This window comes from Folsomia candida, unplaced genomic scaffold (genome assembly GCF_002217175.1).
Source record: "Folsomia candida strain VU population unplaced genomic scaffold, ASM221717v1 Fcan01_Sc023, whole genome shotgun sequence".
Taxonomy (NCBI): Eukaryota; Metazoa; Arthropoda; class Collembola; order Entomobryomorpha; family Isotomidae; genus Folsomia; species Folsomia candida.
In genome coordinates this window covers 1,513,397-1,537,750 of record NW_019091215.1, presented here as the reverse complement: position 1 = coordinate 1,537,750, position 24,354 = coordinate 1,513,397, and the positions used below count along the sequence as shown (strand labels likewise).

The 24,354-nt window shown below is 37.4% G+C and overlaps 2 protein-coding genes and 1 long non-coding RNA gene across 3 annotated transcripts; 1 reads left to right on the top strand and 2 right to left on the bottom strand.

Moving 5' to 3' along the window:
* Positions 1 to 1,365: 1,365 nt before the first annotated feature.
* LOC118438620 lies at positions 1,366 to 2,565 on the top strand. The gene is made up of 3 exons (XR_004836952.1): positions 1,366 to 1,426; positions 1,510 to 1,627; positions 2,057 to 2,565. It is a non-coding gene; the product is annotated as an uncharacterized LOC118438620 (long non-coding RNA).
* Positions 2,566 to 3,234: 669 nt separating this feature from the next.
* On the bottom strand, positions 3,235 to 4,657 carry LOC110859028. Its single transcript, XM_035859101.1, has 4 exons — positions 4,439 to 4,657; positions 4,225 to 4,365; positions 3,652 to 3,771; positions 3,235 to 3,441 (listed from the first exon to the last, which is right to left on the bottom strand). The coding sequence occupies exons 1-4, from the start codon at positions 4,535 to 4,537 to the stop codon at positions 3,337 to 3,339; spliced, it is 465 nt and encodes a 154-aa protein (XP_035714994.1). The 5' UTR covers positions 4,538 to 4,657; the 3' UTR covers positions 3,235 to 3,336.
* A 16,074-nt stretch (positions 4,658 to 20,731) lies between these two features.
* Positions 20,732 to 23,863, bottom strand: LOC118438629. The gene is made up of 2 exons (XM_035859168.1): positions 22,548 to 23,863; positions 20,732 to 21,407 (listed from the first exon to the last, which is right to left on the bottom strand). The coding sequence occupies exons 1-2, from the start codon at positions 23,344 to 23,346 to the stop codon at positions 21,073 to 21,075; spliced, it is 1,134 nt and encodes a 377-aa protein (XP_035715061.1). The 5' UTR covers positions 23,347 to 23,863; the 3' UTR covers positions 20,732 to 21,072.
* Between the last annotated feature and the right edge of the window lie 491 nt (positions 23,864 to 24,354).

The window sequence follows — 24,354 nt, the reverse complement described above, 5'->3', positions numbered from 1 at the left end:
CAGGAAGCAGTTTATCGAAACAAAATTGCCGTATCTTTGATAATGACTTTTAAAGTTAAGAGTTGCCAATACTTTTTGCGGGTTAATTTTGCAAATTTTCCAACAAATTATTTAAAAACTGTATTTATCTAATTTTAATCATTAAAACATGATTATAATCGAAAACTACATTATATTTTCTAAATGCGTACAAATTTTCATGCCAATTGTATAATGTATTCCAAGGTTATAGCTAATTTTATTTAGCTAGCGTGGGGGTTGCCAATACTTTTTCCATTGACTGTATGGAACTCGTTGTATTGCGGAATGACGCATATGCACGGTCAAAGATGCTTCTCCTCCATTTGCGTCAATATGAACGTGCAATAAATCCAAGTAATTAAGCGTCGGATAAATTCAGCTATCAGAAACGAAATTTGTCATTTCATCATCATTTAAGCATTGTGTTCACGTCTGCCCCAGCCGCTGAATAAGTGCTAATCTTATTCGTACCAATATTCATTGAAGAACGGGCGTATATGAATGTTTGACCTTTAGCTTTTACATAAATGTGAAGCAACTGGTACTTAAATAAATACATAAAGTCACAATTGATTACTTGCGTTGAATTGTTAGATAAGAAACTATGTTCTGTTTCCAATTATTGTAATAAGTCCTGCCTGAAAACGTTGCTAACCTTCATCTCAATCGTCTATCGTAAATCAAGGAAGTTAATCATGACCAGACAAACGCTAGCGGTAGGATTAAGATAAAGTTAATTATTTTTTGTCTGGTGGAGTCAAATCTGGTGAAGTTGACTGACAGAAATTTTCTGAGGTTGTACGTAACCCGCAAAATATGTCACTCTGATCGATAAAACATTAAAATGGAATTGTGCAAGGTTTACTTATTGCTACAAATTTTCGTTCGTGCCCTACTTGTTAACGGGATTCAAATCGGTAAGAATTTAAAATGTGATGGGATTGCATAAAAGAACTTAAACACAGGTTACAGATGAAATCTAGCAGGATTTGCATAAATTAACATAAGATCAAATTTTAAGCTTTCTCTTTAACTTCCGTTGTAACGGATGGTTACAACATGATGTTAAGTTAAAATTTCAACTTTAAGAATTTTAACTCTAAAACATGTGCCCTTATTGTAAATGCACCCAGATTTACACTCCAACCAAATAAATTTGTGGGACATCTGGGGTGTATATTTTTAAAAATCGGAAACGCTCTGCTCAACAATCTAGTCGCTCTTAATTTTAAAATAAATTCCCCGAGCTGAGAGACGATTTAAAATTTCTGATTTGGGGAATGATTTAACGAACAGTGTTTAGTATGAAATTGTAACATATTCTATTTATCAATGTTACACAGGTGCAAACTATCAATCTACGGGTGGAACTGATATTATTGTCTACACGATTAGCGAAACCAGAGTAAAATCTTTTTAAATTAAGGCTGATTAAATACATATTTATGTGGTTAATGATATGAATTAACCTATTTTCTATATGTTTAGACCAGTTGGCAGAATGCGTTAATTAGTTGCACAGATAAAGGCGGTTTCTTGGCGAGTCCATCAACTCCGGAGTTGGATGAAAGTTTAAGGACTTACTTGGCCAGTCAAAATTTTGCAGGTCCATATTAGCTGCATAAACGATAAGAAAAGCAATACAATTAATTACAATGCACTGGTCAGACATGTTTCTTACGGATCTTATTAAAACGGGAACTAAAAAATCCAGTAACCAAACACAGAAAAGTGGCAATTAAAAAGTTCTGCAGAGTCTACGATGCTACGAAGGTTTTAAAAATTGACAAAAACGCTGATTTTCACCTTCGGAAAACAGATAGGAAAGTTTTGGTTGATGAAAATTCATGTTTTTGCCAGCTTATATAAAACCAAAAGGTTCGTAGCGAGGTAAATTCAGCAAAAGTGCTAAAATGTATCTATTGTCTATTGTATTTAGTTAATTGATTTTTTAGCAGTGGAGGCTTTCCACAAATCCATGAGAAACATGTCTGACATGTGCATTGTGAGATGCATAATCCACTGTAATTTCCAGTTAACGATAAAATCTGGCTGGGCGGACGTGTCATATTTTTCGAGGGTGGGGTGAACTGGCAATGGGTCCCACGAAGACCGGTGATCCCGTACATGAATTTCCTGGGAGATCTGTGCCAGAATCCGATCCCCGGTTCTGGGCTCTACTGGACAACGACAGAGAGTGGGGCCTGGGGCTGGTGCACCATTTCAGAAACCGAGCAGCTAAAGTACGTCTGCGAGTTTGATAACACATTAACTTCAACGACTCCTCGGATAACCACACCCACGGGTCCAATTCCAACTGGGGAGATAACATCAGGTCCTGCGACATCTACGGAAAGCACGACACCTTCAAATGCGGGAAATCTATTGAACAGGATTTACTTTAAAATGATAATCTTATCTCCTATACTTCTTACTATATTTTTTGAATGAGGTTATAATTTGTTACATCAGATAATGGCATGTAAAATCTACATACGTCATTAACTGTATGACCCTTGATGGTAGGAATGTATTTAATTTAAATAAAATGTAGTAGCAACTAAAGGATGTAGATTTAATTCTTCCAGACGGTTTTTGTGGAACGCGACAAAATTTAACGAACATGGCATAAAGTCAAACGAAAAGAGTTAATGGCATGATTATGGGGTGGCTAAGAAGTATCAGGAATTTTTAAATTCGCGCATATATAATAAAGCTGTCCGTTCGTCCCCGAAGTGACGAGTAGGATGCCCAGTACGGCTCGAATGAATGCCTGCATCGTAAGAGACAAATTGTAGAAGAGAAAAATATTTTCGAATGTGCGTGGTTTTTATTATATAACAAGTCTCCAGTGTACTGAGGTTAAATGGGGAATGGTGCGAGTGAGGTATTAGAGGAGCAAGAAATGGTGAACGCGATTAACCTTTCCCATGACGGGGCTATTTTTAAGACACCTTTTTAAGCTAGGGGTCAAGAATGCATATTCTCAACGAGCTGTTAAATAAATACATATGCTACGATAGAATGTTTTAGCACAAGAAGCCTATAGGATATATATGTAATGTAAGCTTTGCATGTATATATGTAAGTAATGATCTCCAAATTTCAATAATCCTTAGTAAATTAGTAAACTTGAAATGCATATCGTGTAACAAATTCATATGGAAAAACAGAATTCCCTAGAGCTTAAAGAAGTCCCAAGTAGTCCCAACTTAAAGTGAAGTAGCAATTATTTATTTGGTAAAACTATAATTTGATGTAACTAAAATGTTAAAGTTTATCATAATATCACGATCCAATCTCTGTTTTTCTAATTCAGTTAGCACAGATGCAATATCCTTGAAGGCATTTTGCGTTCGGTGGTTTCCCGTGGAGGCCGCATGTTTCCACAAGATTTGAACATTCAGCATCCGTGGAACACTGCAATGAAAAATAACATTGTAAATCACCGTTATCAGAGGAGAGGAAAATACTATTTGAAATACAAAATACAAATACTATTTAATATTTTAAAATAGTATTTTCCCCACCTCTGTTAACCAGGGATGATTCAAATCTGGATTGAAGTCCGAACTTTGGTCGTGACAAAAACGGATAATTCGTAATAAAAAGTAGGCCTTGATTCCTTACCCTTGTCGAATAGCAACCGCACGTGCTGCTTGCGGGATCGAAACTTGGATAAGCTCTCTGCTGGCGAGTTAAACGGTCGCAGGTGTATTCGAGCGCGGAACAGTCAGCGGTTGAGGTACACTACAAGCAACCAGTATTATATTTAGTCTGCAAATTTTTGAGGTTCCCGGGGCACCGCATTTTTCAAAGCTTGCTACAACCAGTGAATTTGCAAAATTTAGTACACGAGGGTGAAATGTTATATCATACGCTTAATGTTATATCATACGTTTGGTTAGTTTCCGCTAAGGTGGTCACAAAAACAAGATCAATTATTTCACTTTACAGGTAAGGCTTAATTAATCGTGAATTTTACGTCACACCATAGCTCACCGAGGTCACTCACTTGTCAACCATTATCCCTCTAAGGGATAATGGTTGACAAGTAATCGAGAATTTTAGTCTCTTCTATTAATGACCACACCATAGTGGCTTTAGCATAAATACATATATTGCCAGACCAAGGCATTATAATAGGTTAATGCCCTAATTTTATAATGCCCTAATGTATTAGGGAGACCAATATCTATGTACCTTATCCCAGCATTCGCAGAAATGCCGGTCCCCCAAAGCGGGAAGGGAATGCCCCACACACACGCCAACTTTACCCCGTAACCGACAAGCAAAATCCAAGACTAGGCCACAATCCCAGTCATACCCTGCGACCGGAAGACACTGTAATGAAGAAATTTTGGGTTTCCAACACTTGTTTTTAAATAATTTATAGATTAAGCATTTGCAAAATTACCCCGCCCACGAATCCTCCGATGATAATGATTTGTCCATTCGTCCCAGATGTAAAAAGTATCATGCTGGATAGGACAAGGATAATTTCCTGTATCATCATGATGATTAATAGGCAAGCTTGCGGAAATCGTGGGCTTGCTGACAAAAAATATATGAAAATGTTTTAAATGTGTTTTTTTCAGTATTCACAAAGTGTGCAGAGTGCTGAGGTTCAATTGGAAATAATACCAGGCTTCAATGAACTTAGCCCTTAACAAAGTTATTTTAAAGACACCTTTTTCTGCCTCATGTATTTCAGCTACCTTTATTACCTTGGGACTAAATACAGCTCGTACTTAGGTTTCAGGTTTACTGGGTAAAATCTGTTGCATTCTCGTAAATATGTATTACATTCATATGTGGACCAATAAAAATTTAGAGTATGGTTGGTATTTTTGTAATTAGACTCTTTCTGTATATCGTCGTACTAATTCATAAAAGACGTAAGTGCAGTCGATGCTTTATTCAGAAAAGACTTAAGTGCACAGAAAAAAAGTAAAAAAGACCTATGTGCAAGTATGTATTTACTTATGGCTAAATCGATATATATGAAATATAGATCGGATATATATGAAAAATCGTTTTGGCAAGATTTAGCCATAAGTAAATACATACTTGCACATATGTCTTTTTTTACTTTTTTCTGTGCACTTAGGTCTTTTCTGAATAAAGCATTGACTGCACTTAGGTCTTTTACGAATTAGTAAACGATATGTAAGAAAACAGAGGTCAACGGTGACGGTTGAAGCGGCGGGGGCGGCCTGAAAATGTATATTGCTTGGCGGCAAAATAATAATGCTGCCATCATTAAAAGTATAAGTGACGTTTTTGCAGAATTTTGACATGCTTTTTGGATGCCACCAATCCCGTCATGGGTGGGGGTGTGGGAATGAAGAGTGAAGTGGGGATTTTGCGACTATGTACGTTCAGTTGGTCTGACTTTTATGTGAATCAAATTGGGACTTCAGTCGCTCCGGTCGTCACTAACTACTCGTACTTTAGGTCATTCGTTGTTCGGTCATTAGTCTATAGTAGGATTGAAGCATTCGTTACGTAAACCGGGCTTAAAGTTAATCCGAGATCCTATATCTACTGAATAATTGTAGAGATTTACTCCCAAATTAGTCTTAATCCCAGTGTAATTTAATTCCCAATCTCACTCCAGAATCCTGAAATTCCTTAAATCAATCCCTAATCATAATCGTTAATCATACTTTCATTAATCTCATGGCTGTAATATTGAGTGGTATTTGTTAGCCGAACTAAGCATGGTTTACAGTGTAAAATTTGCTGATTGGTTTGTTTTCCAAAATAATAATACATAATAAATACATACTTTTTGTATATTTAAAACGAACATTCCCAACAGATTGGATTATTTATGGAGCTGATAGTTTAATGCAATTATGCTTTTAAAAAGTCATGTATTATGCAAGACATCATATTTTTGCGATTTTCCTATTCCTTAAAATTAAGAAAAAAAGCAAACCATCATTACATAGATACATACATAAATGCTTAATAAACTGCGGAAAACACATATGTCAAAGTAGCTTTAGTCTCACTTCACCCCAATCACTATGGGAACATATAACTTCCTTGTATTTCATGTATGGGTTCAGCTACTGTAAACATCAAATTTTGCCCCTGACCACATCCGTTGAGTGAGGTCCGATAGACCCCGGAAAATTGATAGGATCCTCCCCTTAGGGCCATTAGTGCATATGAAGCCGTAAACCCGTATCTCGATTATTAACTCATAATCGAGATCCTTCATATCTAGATCCGTTCTCTCATTATCCTGCCAACGGACAGACAGACTCACGTCAAGGACGGAATAATACATAGATGGACGGACCAAGCTTTGGCATAAAGTAGATGGAGTGAGTGACTTGCTTAAGACGCTCATAATTAAGAATAGCCTAGAATACCGAACTTAATTATTAAAGAATTGAGTATTTATCAAAATTATCCGGTATATACACTAGTTAAAAAAATATCGAGCAACAACAGTTCTTTAAGTAAGCTAACGTATAAATATTGTTAGTAAATATTTATGTCAGCTACTTACCTACATATCAAAGAAACTCAAACTTAAAGATAATTTATAGCATCAGCGAATTAGATATTTTAATTTAGAAATCAAATACGTAAATCCCGAATAATGCCAAAAATTGTTACCCAGCCGGGAATCGAACCACGGCTCCCTTGAATTCATGTCAAGTGCTCTGACCTCTGAGCTACTAGGGCAATTAGTAACATTATAGGGACTTTTACTGATATTTGTCTGTGGCCTTTTTCTGTGAATTTCTACTTTCTTTTACGGTGGTAACGAACTGTTGCCTACCAAAGAACCTAGATATTTTAAATTACATTATATTAATCTAACAATGTTCATAATTATAAGACAAAGTTACGACGAAATGTACTCCCAAAATTGTCGTTCGTATTGCTCCTTCCATCCACCATTGGACCAGCTTGAAAATGCCAACCCCACTAATTTTCTACTCGATAAGGCAAAGTTTCTGGTGTAACAGCTTCCTCTGGAAGACACCGATTGGCTGGGATGCCAAAACGAATAGGATGACGTATGATGTGTCGTCCCATGTAAAATATCTTCCATGGTATTTCATCGTGTTCTTGATTTTCTTCGGAGTCACGAGCGCATGCTCAGCGTACGTGGTGTACTGGCAGTACTACGCGCCCCGCGAGGAGCTCAGCATCGCCCACAGTGTACAATATGCTCTATTAATTCCAGGGTGCTCAATAGGCCCAGGGACTGCTCTGGCTGTGATGCGATATGGACAACACGCATCCCAATTGGTGAATGGGATACTTGACTTCCACGAAGTGATGGAGATCTATAGAATAACAGGTTAGCATCCATACCCGGCTTAAAATCTCGCCTCAAGTATGTAATTGACCAGATCCCGGCCAAATTCTTACCCTCCAAGCTCCAAATATCCATGATATCCGCCGAGCTTTGATCCAAATCCGGATTCATGCGAAAATCTCGTCCTCTTACCTAAAATGTTGAATATACGTGATCTCCGCCGAGTTCAATTGGCAACCAAGGTTCCTTATTTCATGAAAATGAACTATTTATGTTTAACATAGGACAGAAGCATGATACGGGAAAGAAGAACACATTTGCAAAATGCTTGAACTTTCTGGACCGAGCTTTCAAAAAAGCTAAAATTCCAAGTATCTACTTATCCAACGGTAGTCTGGACATAGGAGGTAAGATTTGGCTAATTCAAGTTGTTATGCTTATCAACAATTTTGTAGCTGCACGGGGATGGGATATGGTTGGTATATAGAGCTATATGCGCGATATAGCTTCCTGCATATCAATGACGATGTTCAAATTATTTTATAAGCCAGTTATGATCACATTGGAGAGGGAGGCAGGGTACCAGAGGGATATTACATATATTGCCCCTATCATCTGCCATGCTATGTATGTAACCCCATCCTACCAATATCCTGCAATGTTAATGTTCATAGAAGGACCCAATGGTTCTGTTGCTAATAGCAGACAATAGTTTTTGAGATCTCGTAGGTTTGATTAAATCTAATCATTTGCTTAATTCTAGGACTCGGCTATTGGGTGGCACTGACTGGGGCGCCAATCATGTCACTGCTTGTCATCCCATTGACCGTGTTTCTATTTAAAAGTGATGTATTCCGATTCGTGCTTGAGGATTTGTGGCTGTACTTTGGAGTTCAGTATGCTTCCAATCCAATTCTCGTATTGTTCAACACCTCGCTGAGAATTGGCTTGATGTTCGCCTTCTTCATGGAGGCTCAAAGGATCTTTCCTTTTCTTTTGTATTTCTATGGATTGACTGGCCAACTGGTGCATGAAAATGTTCAGACAGTCCTAGAACATGCAAAGAAGATCAGGTTTGTACAAATAAAATTTATATTTAAGACCGAGGGCTGCCGTGAATTCCTGCCTATATGGTCACTTGAATAACTACTGATAATAATTTGAAAAAAATGGCCCAATTTTTTAACCCATTCTACTTCCTGATCTACCCGTTCATACGTACATACGTTCATACTGTACTCCGCCAGTAGACACCGATAATGAATTAACTGATGATACAATTCTTTTTTTGAGGGAGAGTAACGGAACGGTAAATCATCAATGGATAAAAGTCTACATCCATCTGGCAATGTTATCGGCTCAACCAGAAAAACAATTGGCGACGCAAGTCTTCTTCCTCATGTCGAGCGGACTGTTTCTCTGCGCAGGTTGTAATTTCGCAACAATTCGGTTTCTCGACTTTGGGATGCCTATACTGTATTACACAATATTCCCCATCTTCGCGGCATTGGTGCTCGGCACCATAATTTCTCTGCTGCCCTTAGCCATTGAGTTTCACCAAAACTCGGAAACTATTCTGGATATCTGGACCTGCTCCATTCCAGGTGGGCGTAAGGATAATTCATGACTGAGGAAGAAACTAAAGTCGATAAGGTCCCTTCGAGTGTACGCAGGAGTGATTGGATTCTACTTCTACAAACTGGACGAGTCCGTGCTTACAACATACTTTGTTGCAATTCTTGATTGGACGATTAATCTGCTGATGACATTTCATCCTAGGGCTGAAGATGCAAACGCTTTTGTGACAAATTTGCAGTAGATACCATGCCGATAAATTATTACGCATTGATCATGTTAATGACACATATAAATTACATTGTCAAAATCATAACGCAAATTTGCGAATATAAATATGTACTCGATTTTAATGGAACAGTTAGACCATTAGACCCTAAGTGATAATTCGGGGGGAAATCGACTGGGCTTAGGAAATTTAAATCTATGCTTATTGTTGTTCGGAAGTACATAGTAGGCACATTCATGTATTACAATTGCAAAGAATTGTAAGTAAATAGTTATCACGCATGACTACATAATTATTTCATCCTTGCAGTTTTGCAACATTTCGCCAGTAAAATCTAAAATGTTATACCGTAACAAAAAATCAGATAAATGCTACGACATTTTCCAGGTTCTAGCACAAGATAAATATTCCACGAGAAAACGTTTGCGCCATCTTGCCGTGCCATTGCTTGCTTGATGAAATGAATGCCGCACCAAACGTAGCTTGCACACGGTTGGTGGTTCAAGCGATGGTGGTCAAAAAATAATCTGGACTGAACATCGTGTTCGTCCCCATTGTAAATGTGTATGTCAACGTTAATCACACGTAAGAAACATACTAAGCAATTGACCCGCCGCCAGTTTCAAACTTTGAAACGTGAAACTTTCAAAGAAACGTTATTTCAATATGTGGAAATATATTTAGTTTAGACACTTTGTATTAATACATATGTAACTTTAGGGCAATCCCTAACACCCTTACCTAATAAGTCTCTACATATTTATGTATCTACATGAGTTATTATTTACCAACGTATGTATATTAATTAATTAATTAATTTAAAGTATGTATATCTACATATATGTACCTAGTACTGCCATAAGTTTTGACCACTACACAAATAAATCTACCGGACTCAGTTTATTGAATTTTAAAAACAAAGTGATATCACGAGAAAGCCCATTAAATTCCCTACAGAATATACCGAGCACTTTTCCAAATTTCCTCTTCTCGAAGCTACAAGAGCCCAAAATTTAGGTACCCATAAATCATTCGCTGTACGCACTCATTCCAAGAAATATTAGTCTCATTTCTAAGCGATGGATTTTTTCTCGGAATCAAAACTTGTGTGGAGTTTAGCACATGTATCTAACTTCAGTTTGGACCACATGTCATATTCCAGAAGGTTGAGGTCCGGCGACAGTGAATTTTGTTCTTGGTCCGAAATGGAGTCAGAAATTTTGGAATTTTACCCTCACTTTACGATTTTGACCTTATCAGAAGGTCCTGAGCACTGCTCGAATATCTAGCAGCTATTTTTTAATAGGGTGTGGTCTAGTGGTACTCCTGTATGCTCGATTACTTCAAAAAATACTTTTTGACAAAAAATTTCACCTCTAGAGGAAGAAAATTCACTTTTTTGACCAAATCCAGGTTACGCTGAATTAGAAAATCACATAATCAGAATGGTGGATCCGATTAATATTTTAAAATTTTTTGTGAATGATGTGGACTTATGGGGCGTAGACACAGTGCCCTTGCTTATTTTATATGGCCTCAATTGTAAAAGTTTGCCTATCTTTCTAAAATCTTTATTTTCATTTTTCAAGCGCGTACCGCATGATCAGTGCCCGGCTGTTAAGGGTACTATTTTTACTTGGCGTTAAGTTAGCAAGTGTTTCCCTTTACATCTTAAAGACATAAGTCCAAGGTTTAGGGGACTGGGACGTAGTTTTACTTAGCCCGTTCATTTGTAGGGAAATTTTTCTTAGGGTCCGGCATGAATTCGCCCGAATTCAGGTTTTTCGGGCTTTCGTGATTTTTTGTAACTTTTTTGACCGTTCCCTTTAACTCACTTTTCCGTTATCAACACCGCCAATGTTAGTGGACCATTTTATGATACGGTCTACCACCTCGCGATTAGTTCCGATTTTTAATTAGCTATTGAAAAATGCCGGATTTTTATGTTTAAAAAATGTTGCTGAAAAATTGCAACACGTAGATTTGTCCGATCTGTCATTTTTGCACCTTGTATCAGACAAAATTTCGGAACATGGTTTCTGATAGACAATTGCATGGAGAATTCAATAAAAAATAGTACAACTTGCTAACGTAACTGGTACTGATGATTTTGGCGCCCGGAATGCGTGAGACATAATATATGGCAGTAGTAGGTATGTATACTATTACGCATAGATTAGCTGGCAGAATCATGGTTTTGTAAATATTGCTGTTGGTGGCTTGGGTTTGCGAGCCGGTTATTCTTAGGATTAGAAGATGCATTACGTATTTACCGACCCAAGTTTAATGTTTTGAAAGGTCGTATATGCCAAACATTTCCACCGTATAATGCTTTATGACTCTTAAAATTAAAGCAGTCAAACCTTGAGATGAGGTAAAAAATATTGTTCATGTGTTTATAAAATATTTAGAGCTCATATTTACTTAATTGAGCATCTATTCGAGATGCAAACTTCACTTTCATACATACATCATAATCCATACATATGTACTCCAGTAAGTATAAATATATACACGTAGTTCGTAAACACGTTTATCGATAATGGTCAGGAATATCAAACTTTATGAGTTGAACTTTATAATAATTGAGTATTTATCCAACTTGTTTGGTATAGCTAGTTTTAGAAATAGGTCAAGGGACAAATCTAATAAAGTTTTATGTTGGCTATCTATTCAGGCACGGCAAACCCAGCAAAAAAGTTGTATCGAGAGTTTTATCCACAAATTAGATCTTTCATTCCAAATTTGATAATATACCTAGACAGGGCAATACTCATACATACATAATTAGAGGAAAAAAGCTAGGCGAAATATGTTCAAACAATCGGTGGTCGTACATATTAAAGCACTTCAATCCTTCATCGGAACAGCCTTAAAATGCCAACTCCACTAATTTTCTACTCGATAAAACAAAGTTTCTGGTGCAACAGCTTCCTGTGGAAGACACCGATTGGCTGGGATGGCAAAACAAACAGAATGACGTACGATTCGTCGTCCCATTTGAAATATTTCCCCTGGTATTTCAATGTTTTCGTGATTTTCTACGGAATCACGAGCGCATGCTCAGCGTACGTTGTGTATTGGCAATACTACGCCCCCCGCGAAGAGCTAACCATCGCGCACAGTGTGCAATACGCTCTACTAATTCCCGCGGGCGTGGTGGGGGCAGGGATTGCTCTGGTAGTGATGCTACATGGACAAGAAGCAGTTCACGTAGTAAATGGTATTCTCGAGTTTCATGACATGATGGAAGTCTACAGAATAACAGGTTATCATCCCAGCTTTCGTATTGAACAAAGGCGTCATGTATTTACATATGCGTATTTAATACAGGACAGAAGAACGGTTTAGGAAAGAATAATATCTTGGCAAAATTCTTGAAGTTTGTGGATCGAAAGTTCCAAAAAGTTGGAATTCCAAGCATCTACTTGACAAATGGCAGCGTTGACATGGGAGGTAAAGTTTTTAAACATTAGGATGACAAGTTGTAATTGTATTTGCAGAAATAATTTGTCCAACATATATTTATATTCATCCAATTAGTATAAATGTTACAACGAATGATCAAATGAGTGCGAGTCATAAATAGATAATCGGATCATACTGACCTATCAACATGTGTGAATGAAGTGTCAAGAAATTTAGGATAGACAGTAGTCTGTGTGATGCCCCCAAGTTTTAAGTAAACCATGATATCCATAATTTTAGGACTCGCCTTCTGGGTATCACTGACTGGAATGCCTCTCGTGTCTCTGATTGTGATCCCGTGTTCCATGTTTCTGTACAAAATTGACGTATTCCGATTTCCCATGCACGATATGTGGTTATACTTCGGGGTGAACTATGGCTCAAATCCAATTGCTCTCCTATTCCACAACTCATTGAGAATTTTCTTGATGTTCGTGTTTTTCATGGAAGCGCAAAGAATCTACCCTTTTCTCATGTTTTTCTTTGGGATGTCGGGGCAACTGGTATATGAAAATATACAGACAATTTTACAACATGCGAAGATCAGGTTTGTTAATACTCTTTAGCTCTAAATGTAGCCATTAGCAGCAACAATGTTACAGCCTGTAACATTGTTTGTGCACAAATTTCAGGCGAATATGTATTAACTGATGAGTTTAATTAGTTTAAATAAGTCAACCCTATGTTCTCGCCTCACAATTTCAGTTCGTTTACTAATTTGAGTAAATTGGAAGCATATCAGAAAAAAGTTGGTGCCTACATTGGGAGACAATATCCAACTAAAGTTAGAGTTTGAAACCATCTCAATTGTTCCCCATAACATCTCACTTCTGAATGTTTCTAATCAGTCGCGAATTTAAATTTGGCTGTATCTTGTAGAGAAGTCAGACTCTAAGATTGAAAAAGATGTATAATAGTGGATATATTTAATTTGATTAGAGGGCGATAGATAGGAAGGGATGGCGCATATAAAGCTGGTCCATCAACTATTCACACAACCTTACATATAGCCATTACCAAGCAGTAACAACATTATATTTTTTCCAGAGGGAGTAGTCAAACCGTTACACACGTTTGGATATCTCTCTACATACATTTAGCAATGTTGGTCGCGGTACCGGAAAAACAAATGGCGACCCAGATCTTCTTCCTCATGTCGAGCGGTCTTTTTCTCTGTGCCGGGCTCAACTTCGCCACAATTCGATTTCTCTCCTTTGGGATGCCACTACTTTATTACATCGTATTCCCCATCTTCGCGGCCTTGGTACTCGTCATTATAAGCTCTCTGCTACCCTTGGCCATCAATGTCCACCAAAACTCGGCAGCTATTTTAGACATTTGGACCTGTTCCGTGCCTGGTGGGCGAAAGGAGAATCCATGGCTGAGGAAGAAACTAAAGTCGATGAGGACCATTCGAGTGTACGTAGGAGTGGCTGGATTTTACTTCTACAAACTGGGTGAAGACTGAAGCATGGACATATTAATAAATTTGAAATATATGCTATATTATATATCACCTCTTGTTTACTTACAATCGCAGTCCACAAGTTGTTGTTCACTCAATAAGACAGAAGACCGGCCAGCAATTAGAACTTGGCTTTCAACCGCTCCAAGCTATGAAATGTATTAAATCATGTAAAATTGTAATACTTGGAATAATAAGTATTAATCTTAATTACAGTCGCAAATGCCCAACAGCTTCCTCAATTTTCTGCAATATTATAATTAGGGGTTAGTAGTAGTGTTTCTCAACGGGTTCGGGTTGTTATCGGGTTTCGGGTCGTTATCGGGTTCGGGTTCGGATTCGGATAGGGTTTTCGGTACCCGAACGTTATCGGGTTCGGATACGGATCACGTTTTCGGTATCCGATTGTTATCGGTTCGGATTCACCTTCGGATGATCCGAAAACCCGATAACAAATTGAACGATAGGATTTAATTGTCAATATCTTTTATAAACGTTGCGTGTTGTTGAACATAACTGATGTCATTCAATTAATGGAACATTCATAAAATGTGTAAGCAAGTTTAAAATATTTCTGGGTCCTCCCTCCCCATGTACACATTGTGGGATAGGACTTTTAACATAGTTGAAATTGGCGACCTAATCACATTCTTTCTTCCTTTCTTAAGTTACATATTTTATGAGGGTTCCACAAATATTACAACAATATGTGTAGTAATCTCCATATGACTGATTAATATTACTTGAAGAACAAAATATACATAGTAGAAGGCTGGTTTCTTTTTGACAAAAGATAAAAGTTATAAAATTGAAGCTCATAGTTATGACTTGTTAGTAACAGTTTCAACAATAATTGGGAAAAAGTTAATATACAAACGAGCATATGAAGGTATTTTATGCTTATCGGGTTCTTATCGGGTTTCGGGTTCGGGTTCGGATAGAGCTTATCGGGTTCAGGTTCGGATTCGGATCGCTCCCCAAACATATCGGATTATCGGGTTCGGGTACATATCGGATTCGGGTAGAAGGTATCGGGTTCGGGTTCGGGTACGGATGAAGGATTTCGTACCCGTTGAGAAACACTAGTTAGTAGAACGTTGAATACTTACGAAACATTTTTGTACCCCGTTATTGCCCTTAGGATGTTAATATTTTTGAGAAGAGCAATTCGTGTGCATATGCACGAGACATGTTTATAGGGCTTGGCCGCTGCACGATTATTTTTAAACTTATCCACAATATTAAGAAGTTAGGAAGAATAAGTTTCCTCCTGATATTGTTGTTAGTTCGAGATCTACTTATTAATATTCAGTGGATTGGGTTTTGAGTATACTAAATATGTACTTGGAAGAATAAAAATAGGATGATATTTGATCAGACACATACTTTGATTCCCAACTGCGGAAACTTTATTCGTTGTTCTATAATCCAACGCTGCTGGTGGCACCTGCCGGGCATACCGCTCGTGAGAAACCAATTAACCGTTCTTGTTTCCTTCAAAGTCCTTTTTCTTACCGTGATGAGTTTTGTGGAACTCAACTGGATCTTCATCCGCAAATTCGTTGATTGCTGGATAAAAAATCTTATCGATACAAGAGGATATGCTAAAATCGTACAGGATAAATATTACCAATGGTGTATTGGACTTCTCCTCGATTGAACTTTTTATTATGAGCGTCCACACGTGCCGAATTTTTGTCGAAATGTGCCTTTGCTTTTGCTTCTTTTTCGGCATTCTTATACTCCTTTTTATGTCGGTTCTATATTTTCGGGAATTTAAAACATTGCAGATAAATTCATGCATTGTACCCGTTCTTCTTGTTTATGTATTAGATATATACTCAAACCTTAAAAGCCACCCAGTCCGGTTTTTCTGCAAGTGCAGAGAAGACAGCCACCAGGAGGAAAATTTCTAGAAGGCCGAGTCTTGCCATTTTTGAGTGAATTGCTCCAGTACTTTGTTGCTAATGAGTAGGGTTTAAGATTCGGCTGATTTTTATATCGGAAATTGAGCACATAAAATTAGGTACTAGAAACATATTCTGCTAAGTTATTGCATTGGAGGGTACGTGGAAAAATGTTACGGAAATTATTCATCAAAATGCTTTCCATGGAAATTTACATTTTTTCAAAACGTTTTCAGATCGTTCATTAAAATGCTTAGCACCTCGGAATTAACGTCGGTTATAGATGAGTTCGTGTACTTATCAAATTAGTTCGCTTGACTGACATCAGTTCACAATTTGACAAGAAATTGATGAATGGACACGTGCTGGATAACATACTTAACTGACTTAACATAATGGTCAAAGTAGAAAAGGTTTCGATCTGGGTTCAATAAAATGACTCATTGGACACCGCTAACAGAAAGGTGTAATTAATCAATCAATCGAATTAGGATAATTATGCTTTATAATTAAAATTGACAATTGGAGAAAAGTTTGGGTGCAAGTCCTCACACAGCGACCACGTGATGGCCAATACCTATATCGTTAAATTCAAAATGCTTAAACAATGTGTCAAAATTTCCAGTATTTTCGGTTTAGAAAATAAAGTTTTCCAAATACTTACATATTTCTACAACATACACTTAAGTTTTCATATTAGTCGATTGATAAATGTCAAAATGCCAACGCAAATTTCTATTCACAATCGACATCAATACAATCTCTTTGCCCCGTTAAATTCTGCCGTGGTAAGAGTCACAGTACTGGAGTCATTGAGTATTATTTAATTAATGAAGTATTTATTATCATAAAGCCTATTTGTAACCGTTAAAGTTAATTCAACCGCGTTGTTTTTTTTATTTAGATTAAACTTTCCTCTGAAATACATATATAAGTAAGTAAACGTTTAAGCTAAAGTGTAAGCTTACGGGCAATAAATTCTGATTATTTAATTCCGCGGGTAAAGTAAAGGTAAAGTAAAGGTTAGCTGTGCTACCTAGGAGAGCTAGGTAGTAGTGCTTCCTAGCAGAGCTAGGTAGTAGTGCTTCCTAGCAGAGCTAGGTAGTAGTGCTACCTAGGAGAGCTAGGTAGTAGTGCTTCCTAGCAGAGCTAGGTAGTAGTGCTACCTAGGAGAGCTAGGTAGTAGTGCTACCTAGCAGAGCTAGGTAGTAGTGCTACCTAGGAGAGCTAGGTAGTAGTGCTACCTAGGAGAGCTAGGTAGTAGTGCTACCTAGGAGAGCTAGGTAGTAGTGCTACCTAGGAGAGCTAGGTAGTAGTGCTACCTAGGAGAGCTAGGTAGTAGTGCTACCTAGGAGAGCTAGGTAGTAGTGCTACCTAGGAGAGCTAGGTAATAGTGCTACCTAGGATAGCCGGAAACTAGAAATCTCATCTTACCCCGAAAATTTGATGTTACCCCAAAAAATTCCTGACAGGGGGAAAGTGAGACAAAGTTTTGGAATTCTCTGAAAGGTCGAAGAACAATTTGTATAGAAAATTTCAAAGATTTATAACTTTTTTGCTATTGAATGTTTTATAAAAATTCCTTCAGATTCTTATTCAGGATACTTTAATTAGTCTAGAAACTCATTTTCACGAAAATCTAGGGCAAAAACATATTTTTATAAAACATTTCAAAAGTTTCTAGAAATTTCAGTTTTTGAGACCGCCGCGAAAAAAAGGTATTTTCTTGCTCAGGGGACAATAGGGTATTCACACAAAGAATTTCAGCCACATCCGAGCTAGTCCACTGAACTGTAATTTTTCCATATTTCAAGTCGTTTATCTCAGTTTAATTATTTGTAACACATAAATTAACAGTATTTAGATACATGTTTAATACGTGTTTTAAAGGAGCTTGTGATTTACGAAAGGTGTCCTAAATTGAGGCAACAAATTCTGCAATTTAAATTTAATAATTGATTACTTTGCGTATATTTATACCGTGCCCTGTTGTCATACTTCATTAAATGGAGCAAATGTGAAAACCCCAACTACCCGTGGGTATAGTTCATATTTGCTATCCCAAAACCACAATAAAAACCTGGGGTAGCATACCCTGCTTTGTGAATAGCTGAATATGCTTTACATACAGGTATGAGTTATGTACTTATTTTGTGTAATCTTTGTATATGCTCGAAAAGCTTCAAATAAACATAGTTTATAACTTTGCATGTACCCAAAGCTTTTCCGGTTACGTGAAACTAACAAAATATATAACAATCCAATTGGTGAAACCCATTTTCTGTTTTATATTAAAACCATCGTGTAGCAATTTTTTTGGTTTGGGACCTCAATAAAGAAAGTGAGGTTCGTGGAAATACAAATACAGAAAGGAAATGAGTTTTCCAAGTAACACACGTCGTCAAACTCGTGGAAATAATTATAAAATATTACAAAAATCGCCCTTAGTACCGCTTCATATTGTGAGTATGAACGTAGATACAACTTAAGCATAAGGATTTAGAAATACATTGAAACTTCTGCAAACTACTTCTAATTTATATACTACTTTCCTTGAGTTATAAACCTTTAATTCTTTATGTACATGGTTCTCTGAAAGAAAACTCTTTCTTAATATTTTAAATAATGACAAAATTAATAAGTCAAAATTTTCGTTTAGTCCTAATTTTCACATGTTTCTTAACTTTATTCTCCTTGGACCAGCATGACTGTTGCACGATCATTATCAAAAGAGCGGACGATACCAGAAAATTAATCTCGTGGATGGAAAACTTTATTAATTCCACCATGGCTTCTAATCCCACGTGTCTACGTCCTACAATCTCCGATAACCAATTACGTCCCAACTATAACGATACACGTAGAGGAAAAATTGGTTTACAACTTTTATCTCCAAAGCTTAAACCACTCTATGATTCATTACCAATCCATGCAGTATTCCATGTACATGGAAAACTCAGAATTCTCATGGCTCGATGACTCCAAGTCGGTTGTTGTCCTCGTTTTAGAGCATCCTCATAAATTCTTTGAACCCAAAGAAAAGATTAGACCGAGGAGAATCTTTCTCATTTTTATAACAGAACCCAAGGAAACATACTTTTTATGTTTTTACTGCATCACTCCGCTAAAATTAGTTTCCATCATGGGATTCCATCTCGGCGTCGTCAAGTATACGGTGTCGGATTTTCGTCAAGATTGGCGAAAACTCAACTTTGACGTCCTACTGCAAGGAAATTTCCAGGCCGACATGAATTGTGCGGAATATCTATGGAAAACGAGAATAAGTTTATCATTACCGCCCGGATGTGCAGAACCGACGGCTGGAATAAGTTGGATAATTAGTGATCTGACCAATAGTTCCGTCACGTTTTCCACCAGCATGAAACCTGGCCACGAAAAATATATGTCAAAGATGGATGGATTTATCTACCCATATACTTCATTTAATGGGTTAACAAATGAAGATAATGTTGGCCCGACAGATTTTTTCTACCAAATTTCGCAACTCTGTTATGAACGATTACAAGTTAGAACTCTAATCTATTGCGAACTTGTGGTACAGCGGCACACCCAAAAATCAATTTCTGTCTGGTTTTCCCCCTTCTCACGGCTGGTTTGGGGAGGTGCCGCTATTTCGCTACTAATTTTTATTTCGTTCGAAACGTCGCGACACGTCGAGTGGGATGATTTTCTAAGTTTGGAAAGAATTAAGCTCAAACTTCGAACCACGGTGGGTTCGACGAGTTTCAATTTTAGCGCAATTTACTTGAGACAATCTCCAACACTTGATTTTCTTAAGAGTAATAAGATCATATTTGCATTAACGTCGCTAAGTGTGATCGTTCTTCTTACGACGTACGAGACCCTGCTTACAGCTGAATTGGTGTCACCCTCTGTATTAAAGGCAGTCCAAAATTTGAAAGAATTTGTGGAGACTCAGACAAGCGTTGTAATTTTTGGCGACGAAAAGAAAAACGCCCTTACAAGTTTGGAGGAAGAATCACATGAGGAATTTGAGAGACAAGGGCTCCTTAACTATTTCAATTCTACGAAGCTACAAATTCCAGCTTTTCAAAATGGACTGCTTTATCTAGCGTTTTCTGAAGCTTTTGAGAAATCTCGTGCTAAAAGAGTTGGATGTTTTAATAACGTTCACGGAAGCATAGCAACTCGAGCTAGAAAATTGAAACTAGAGTTAAAATATGTTGCCGAAAGGAAAAAGATGGTGGAATGTTTTGTCCTTGAGGGAGCCCTGAGTCAAGCAATTTTTTCGATATTTCAAGTCCACAATAGGGAATATTTCCGGCGAAGGATTGCACAATTTAAACAGCACGGATTTGAACAATTTTGGAAGTCTGTGCTCGACTTGAGGGAGGTGATGGAACTGTATTCGAAAATAAATAGTATCAAGGAAAACAATTTGAAATTGGGGAGCAATGATGGCACAAGTTCGGATTATATTTCTTTTACGAATCTTATATCGTTTCTAATGTTATGCTTGTTTTGTGTCGCGTTAGGTGTTTTAGCAATGGTTTGTGAGGTTGGGGAGAATTTGTATGTGCCAATTAGGATTCGCCGTCAGTTGTGCATGCAGGTTCTCAACTGGCGAAAACTTTGTTCATATTGTGCAAAAATATGTACATAGTTGTGATGATTATGAAGAAGGTTAATTTAAAGCTCTTTAATGGATAGGTTATTCGAAAAGATTATCCAGGTTCTGTAAATGTCGTACATATGAAGTAGACAATATATAGCACTTTGTCAGTAAAATGCACCAATTGTTTTCGAAACAGGTTTTATTTCCATATGTTAATACACAAATCACTAAATGCATTTGGCAATTTTGTTTGTTAATTTACAATGTGAATTAATAGTCTAGAACTTTACGTTCTACCCAGAAAACATGCTTGTAATGGACGTAAACTTATTTCCCCTAAACAAAATTTAGTGCTTGCTTGACTTGTGACTAAATATGTACTAAAGTGTAACATTACTTGAAAGCTAAAAAGCAAGTTAGTATTTACCTTTTGTTTTCATACTTTTTGGATAATTGGGTGACATAACTATATGTTTTTTGGACATTTTTTAAAAATTTTATGTACTTATTTAATTCATAAAACTAATTCCTATCAAAAATATGTTTAACACTGTAGCAGTCGACGTCATCCGGAAAGTTGCAGGCGGAAAGGATCGGATCAAATAGGAGTGGAGGTGGGCATTTGTACAGGTTAGCGTCCCCATCTCGGCATATGATGAAGAGTGAGCAATCGTGCGGATGTGGATATTCTCCATTTGGTCTGTCAATGCACGAAGTTCGGCACTCCACTTCCTCCGGCGGTTGGCAAGATTTCTGGATCGGGTCAAAAAGCAGGGGTGTAGGACACTGAAAAATTGTTAATTCCTCAGACCGACATCCGATAAATTGCGAGCAGTCAGCAGGATGTGGGTACATTCCTAGATTACGAATTAATTAAAATATTAACCCAAGCCTTCAAATATTAAATTGTCGAATATTTTTGCGCCCATGAAGTCCAATAAGTTTGAGTAATAGGCTGCACATATAAATAAATGTATGTATAATTTTAACAAAATTACATTATACATATATTTGTTATGCACCAGTTAAATGAAATTACCACCAACTTGGAATTTGTCAAATTAGGTCCACATACGGCAGGGGGCACTGGGGACGAGTGCAGCCAAAACCATCATATTTAGTTAAAACTTTTTACCACAAATCCGTATTTACTTACCGAAAATGATTAGGGTTAAATAATATATTTTAACCAACTGTCGCGACTTAAACTGACAAGGGAACATCCCGAGTTAAGGGTCGACACGTATATTAAAATGACCACAATTCATACATGACTTATTAGGTAAACTCAAGGAATTTCCGTGTAAAATCACTTTCGTGAAGTTGTGGCGATATTTGCGACGAGTGTATGACCATCGGGTTGCAACCCAATGGTCATACACTCGTCACTCCCGCTGGCAACGGGAGAGGTCGGCCGCTGAACAATCAGGTCGAACACGTGTTGTCTTCAGAGATTTCAAATCATGTGTACATCTCTAAATTTTTAAAAACTTTAAAATTAAAAAAGAATCTTCAGAAATTCAATTTTTTTCAAAATTTCAAAAACTCTTTTGAAAATTTCATAATTTTTTCAAAATTAGAAAAATTTGAAATCTCTGAAGACAACATACATACATGTTTGACCTGATCGTTCAGTGGCCGAGCGCTCCAGCTAGTCATACGCTCGTCACAAATATCGTCACAACTTGACGAAAATTGATTTTCCACGGAAATTCCTTCAGTTTGTTGAATAAGTCATGTATTGTGGTCATTTTGGTATAGGTGTCGACCCTTAATTGGTAAACACCGCGGTGTATTGCCTTGAAAGTTTTTTTTTATTCGGTATCGTAATTTGACTTAACATATCCAGTTGAGTAAGGACAAATACTTAAATTTGTTCTTGAGAATGGGTTAAATTATTTGCCTACTAAACTACTCATATTCTTTGATAACGGCATGATTAATAGTCCAAAATTATTTGAGCGGCGTGTGAACTCGTTATTGTTGCTTTTGCTTACCATCACTGCGATTTCTGCAGGTAAAGAAATCCGGATTGAGGGTTGTGGTAGCAATTGGAGAGTCTGTCGTATTTGGAAGATCTGTAGTAGTTGGTATCTCTGTAGTAGTTGGTATATCTGTAGTAGTTGATGTCTCTGTGGTAGTTGGTATCCCTGTAGTAGTTGATATATCTGTAGTTGATGGGAAATCTGCTGTAGTTGTTGAACGCGTAGTAGTTGGAAAGTTAGTGGTAGTTTGGTCTTCTGTTGTCCACTGTTCAGTTGTTGGACTTGCATCTAGTGGTGTCATGTCCATGTAGAAAATCGAGTTGTGAGATTCGCCACTACCAGAAGTCCCGTTGTAAGAATATCCCCCAAAACAATAGATTCTGTTCATACTAAGGACAAAGACGGAAGCAGGGGCCATCATGAAATAGCTGGAGCTTTGCAAAGGCCAGTTTTCTACGGGGATGAAACTACTTTCGTAACTGGTTGGGCTGAACTGAAAAATCCCATCTGTTCGCCCAGCACTTGGAGGGTATCCTCCAAAGATGTAAGAAGCATTGTCCCCATCCCACACAGCTGCAGCAGAATTGAAATCTGGAAGAGTAGATGGACCGACGGGGGTCTCAGTAAACGTGTCCAAATCTAACTCGACCGCCCTTCCAAATCCATAATCGTCAAATATATAGGCCCTGTTCCCAACTGTGATGGCGGCTGCTTTGAAATACCGTTGGGTCATGTTAGAAATAATGGAATAGTTATAAGTTTCCATGTCAAAAGCTAAGAGGTCGTAGCCTTGGTAATTTCCACCGAACATGAAGGAAGTTGATGATGAATCATTATATTTAACAGTTGTATGATGATACACTCCTTGAACGTATGGCAATGTGGCGACCGTGGTAGTATATCGTGTTATGGGGTCATACTTGTAGACGTATTTATTATCTACACCACCCCCAAAGTATAAAATGTTTCCGCCCGAGTCTCCCTGTACTGATCCTGAGTCCCCCCTATCAGGTAGATGTCCGACAGTGGAAATTGATTCGTTTTGTGATGGAAAATGCCAAAATCTGTTTGTCAGTGTTAATGGAACAACCACCGATTAGATAGATGGTATCGCCATCTATGTAAGGATTATAGTATGCTTTGTGACAGTACTCCCGATATCGGAGGGTGACATTGAGGAATTCCGCCCTTAGTTGTTGGGCATTCGTGAATAAGAATTGAGATAAGAGGAAAATGAAGAAGATTTCTGAGGATTTAGTCACTTCGAAAAAAGATTTGTTGTTGTAAAACATTTTCTTAATTGGCTGCTCGCCTAGAAGTTGATGGGCTTGAAGGAAAGAATCAAGTGAATATGTTTTTGATGCCAACCTTCGTTATTAACAGATTTATTCGTCAATTGAGAAATGAAAAGTGCTTATCGGAGCAGATTGCATTGTGTTTTCAACAGATAAATAAAATTCATTATATCCTTATACCAGAAGAATGGGAGAGCGTGTCGTTATCTCGTGATGACGCAAAGTGGCATATTTAATGGGCATATTTTATACCGTTGTTACCACAGGAAGTATATCTATTAAATTAAAATACATTCATGTAAGCAAAGTTTAGTTATTTTGTCTTCGCAATTTATAGAGAGACATGATGATTACTTCACCTTTTAACATAGTCAAGTATACTTTCTTGCAGCCAGAAGTACATATATGTTAATATTCATTCTTACTTCTCATTTAGTTATGACTAATCCATACTTTTGGTGAACACCCTATTTTTATTTTTTAATTCAAGCAACTAATATAAATAGGTATGCCTCCAGTTACTA

What these genes read in the sequence shown, in the direction of transcription:
- LOC110859028 (XM_035859101.1), bottom strand. Translation starts at nt 4,537, where the DNA reads ATGATGATACAGGAAATTATCCTTGTCCTATCCAGCATGATACTTTTT. An exon ending in TCGGAGGATTCGTGGGCGGG is followed by an intron (nt 4,366 to 4,438) that starts GTAATTTTGCAA and finishes TCTTCATTACAG; the next exon opens with TGTCTTCCGGTCGCAGGGTA. An exon ending in TCTGCGAATGCTGGGATAAG is followed by an intron (nt 3,772 to 4,224) that starts GTACATAGATAT and finishes GGTTGCTTGTAG; the next exon opens with TGTACCTCAACCGCTGACTG.
- LOC118438629 (XM_035859168.1), bottom strand. Translation starts at nt 23,346, where the DNA reads ATGTTCGGTGGAAATTACCAAGGCTACGACCTCTTAGCTTTTGACATG. An exon ending in CTGCAGAAATCGCAGTGATG is followed by an intron (nt 21,408 to 22,547) that starts GTAAGCAAAAGC and finishes TTCGTAATCTAG; the next exon opens with GAATGTACCCACATCCTGCT.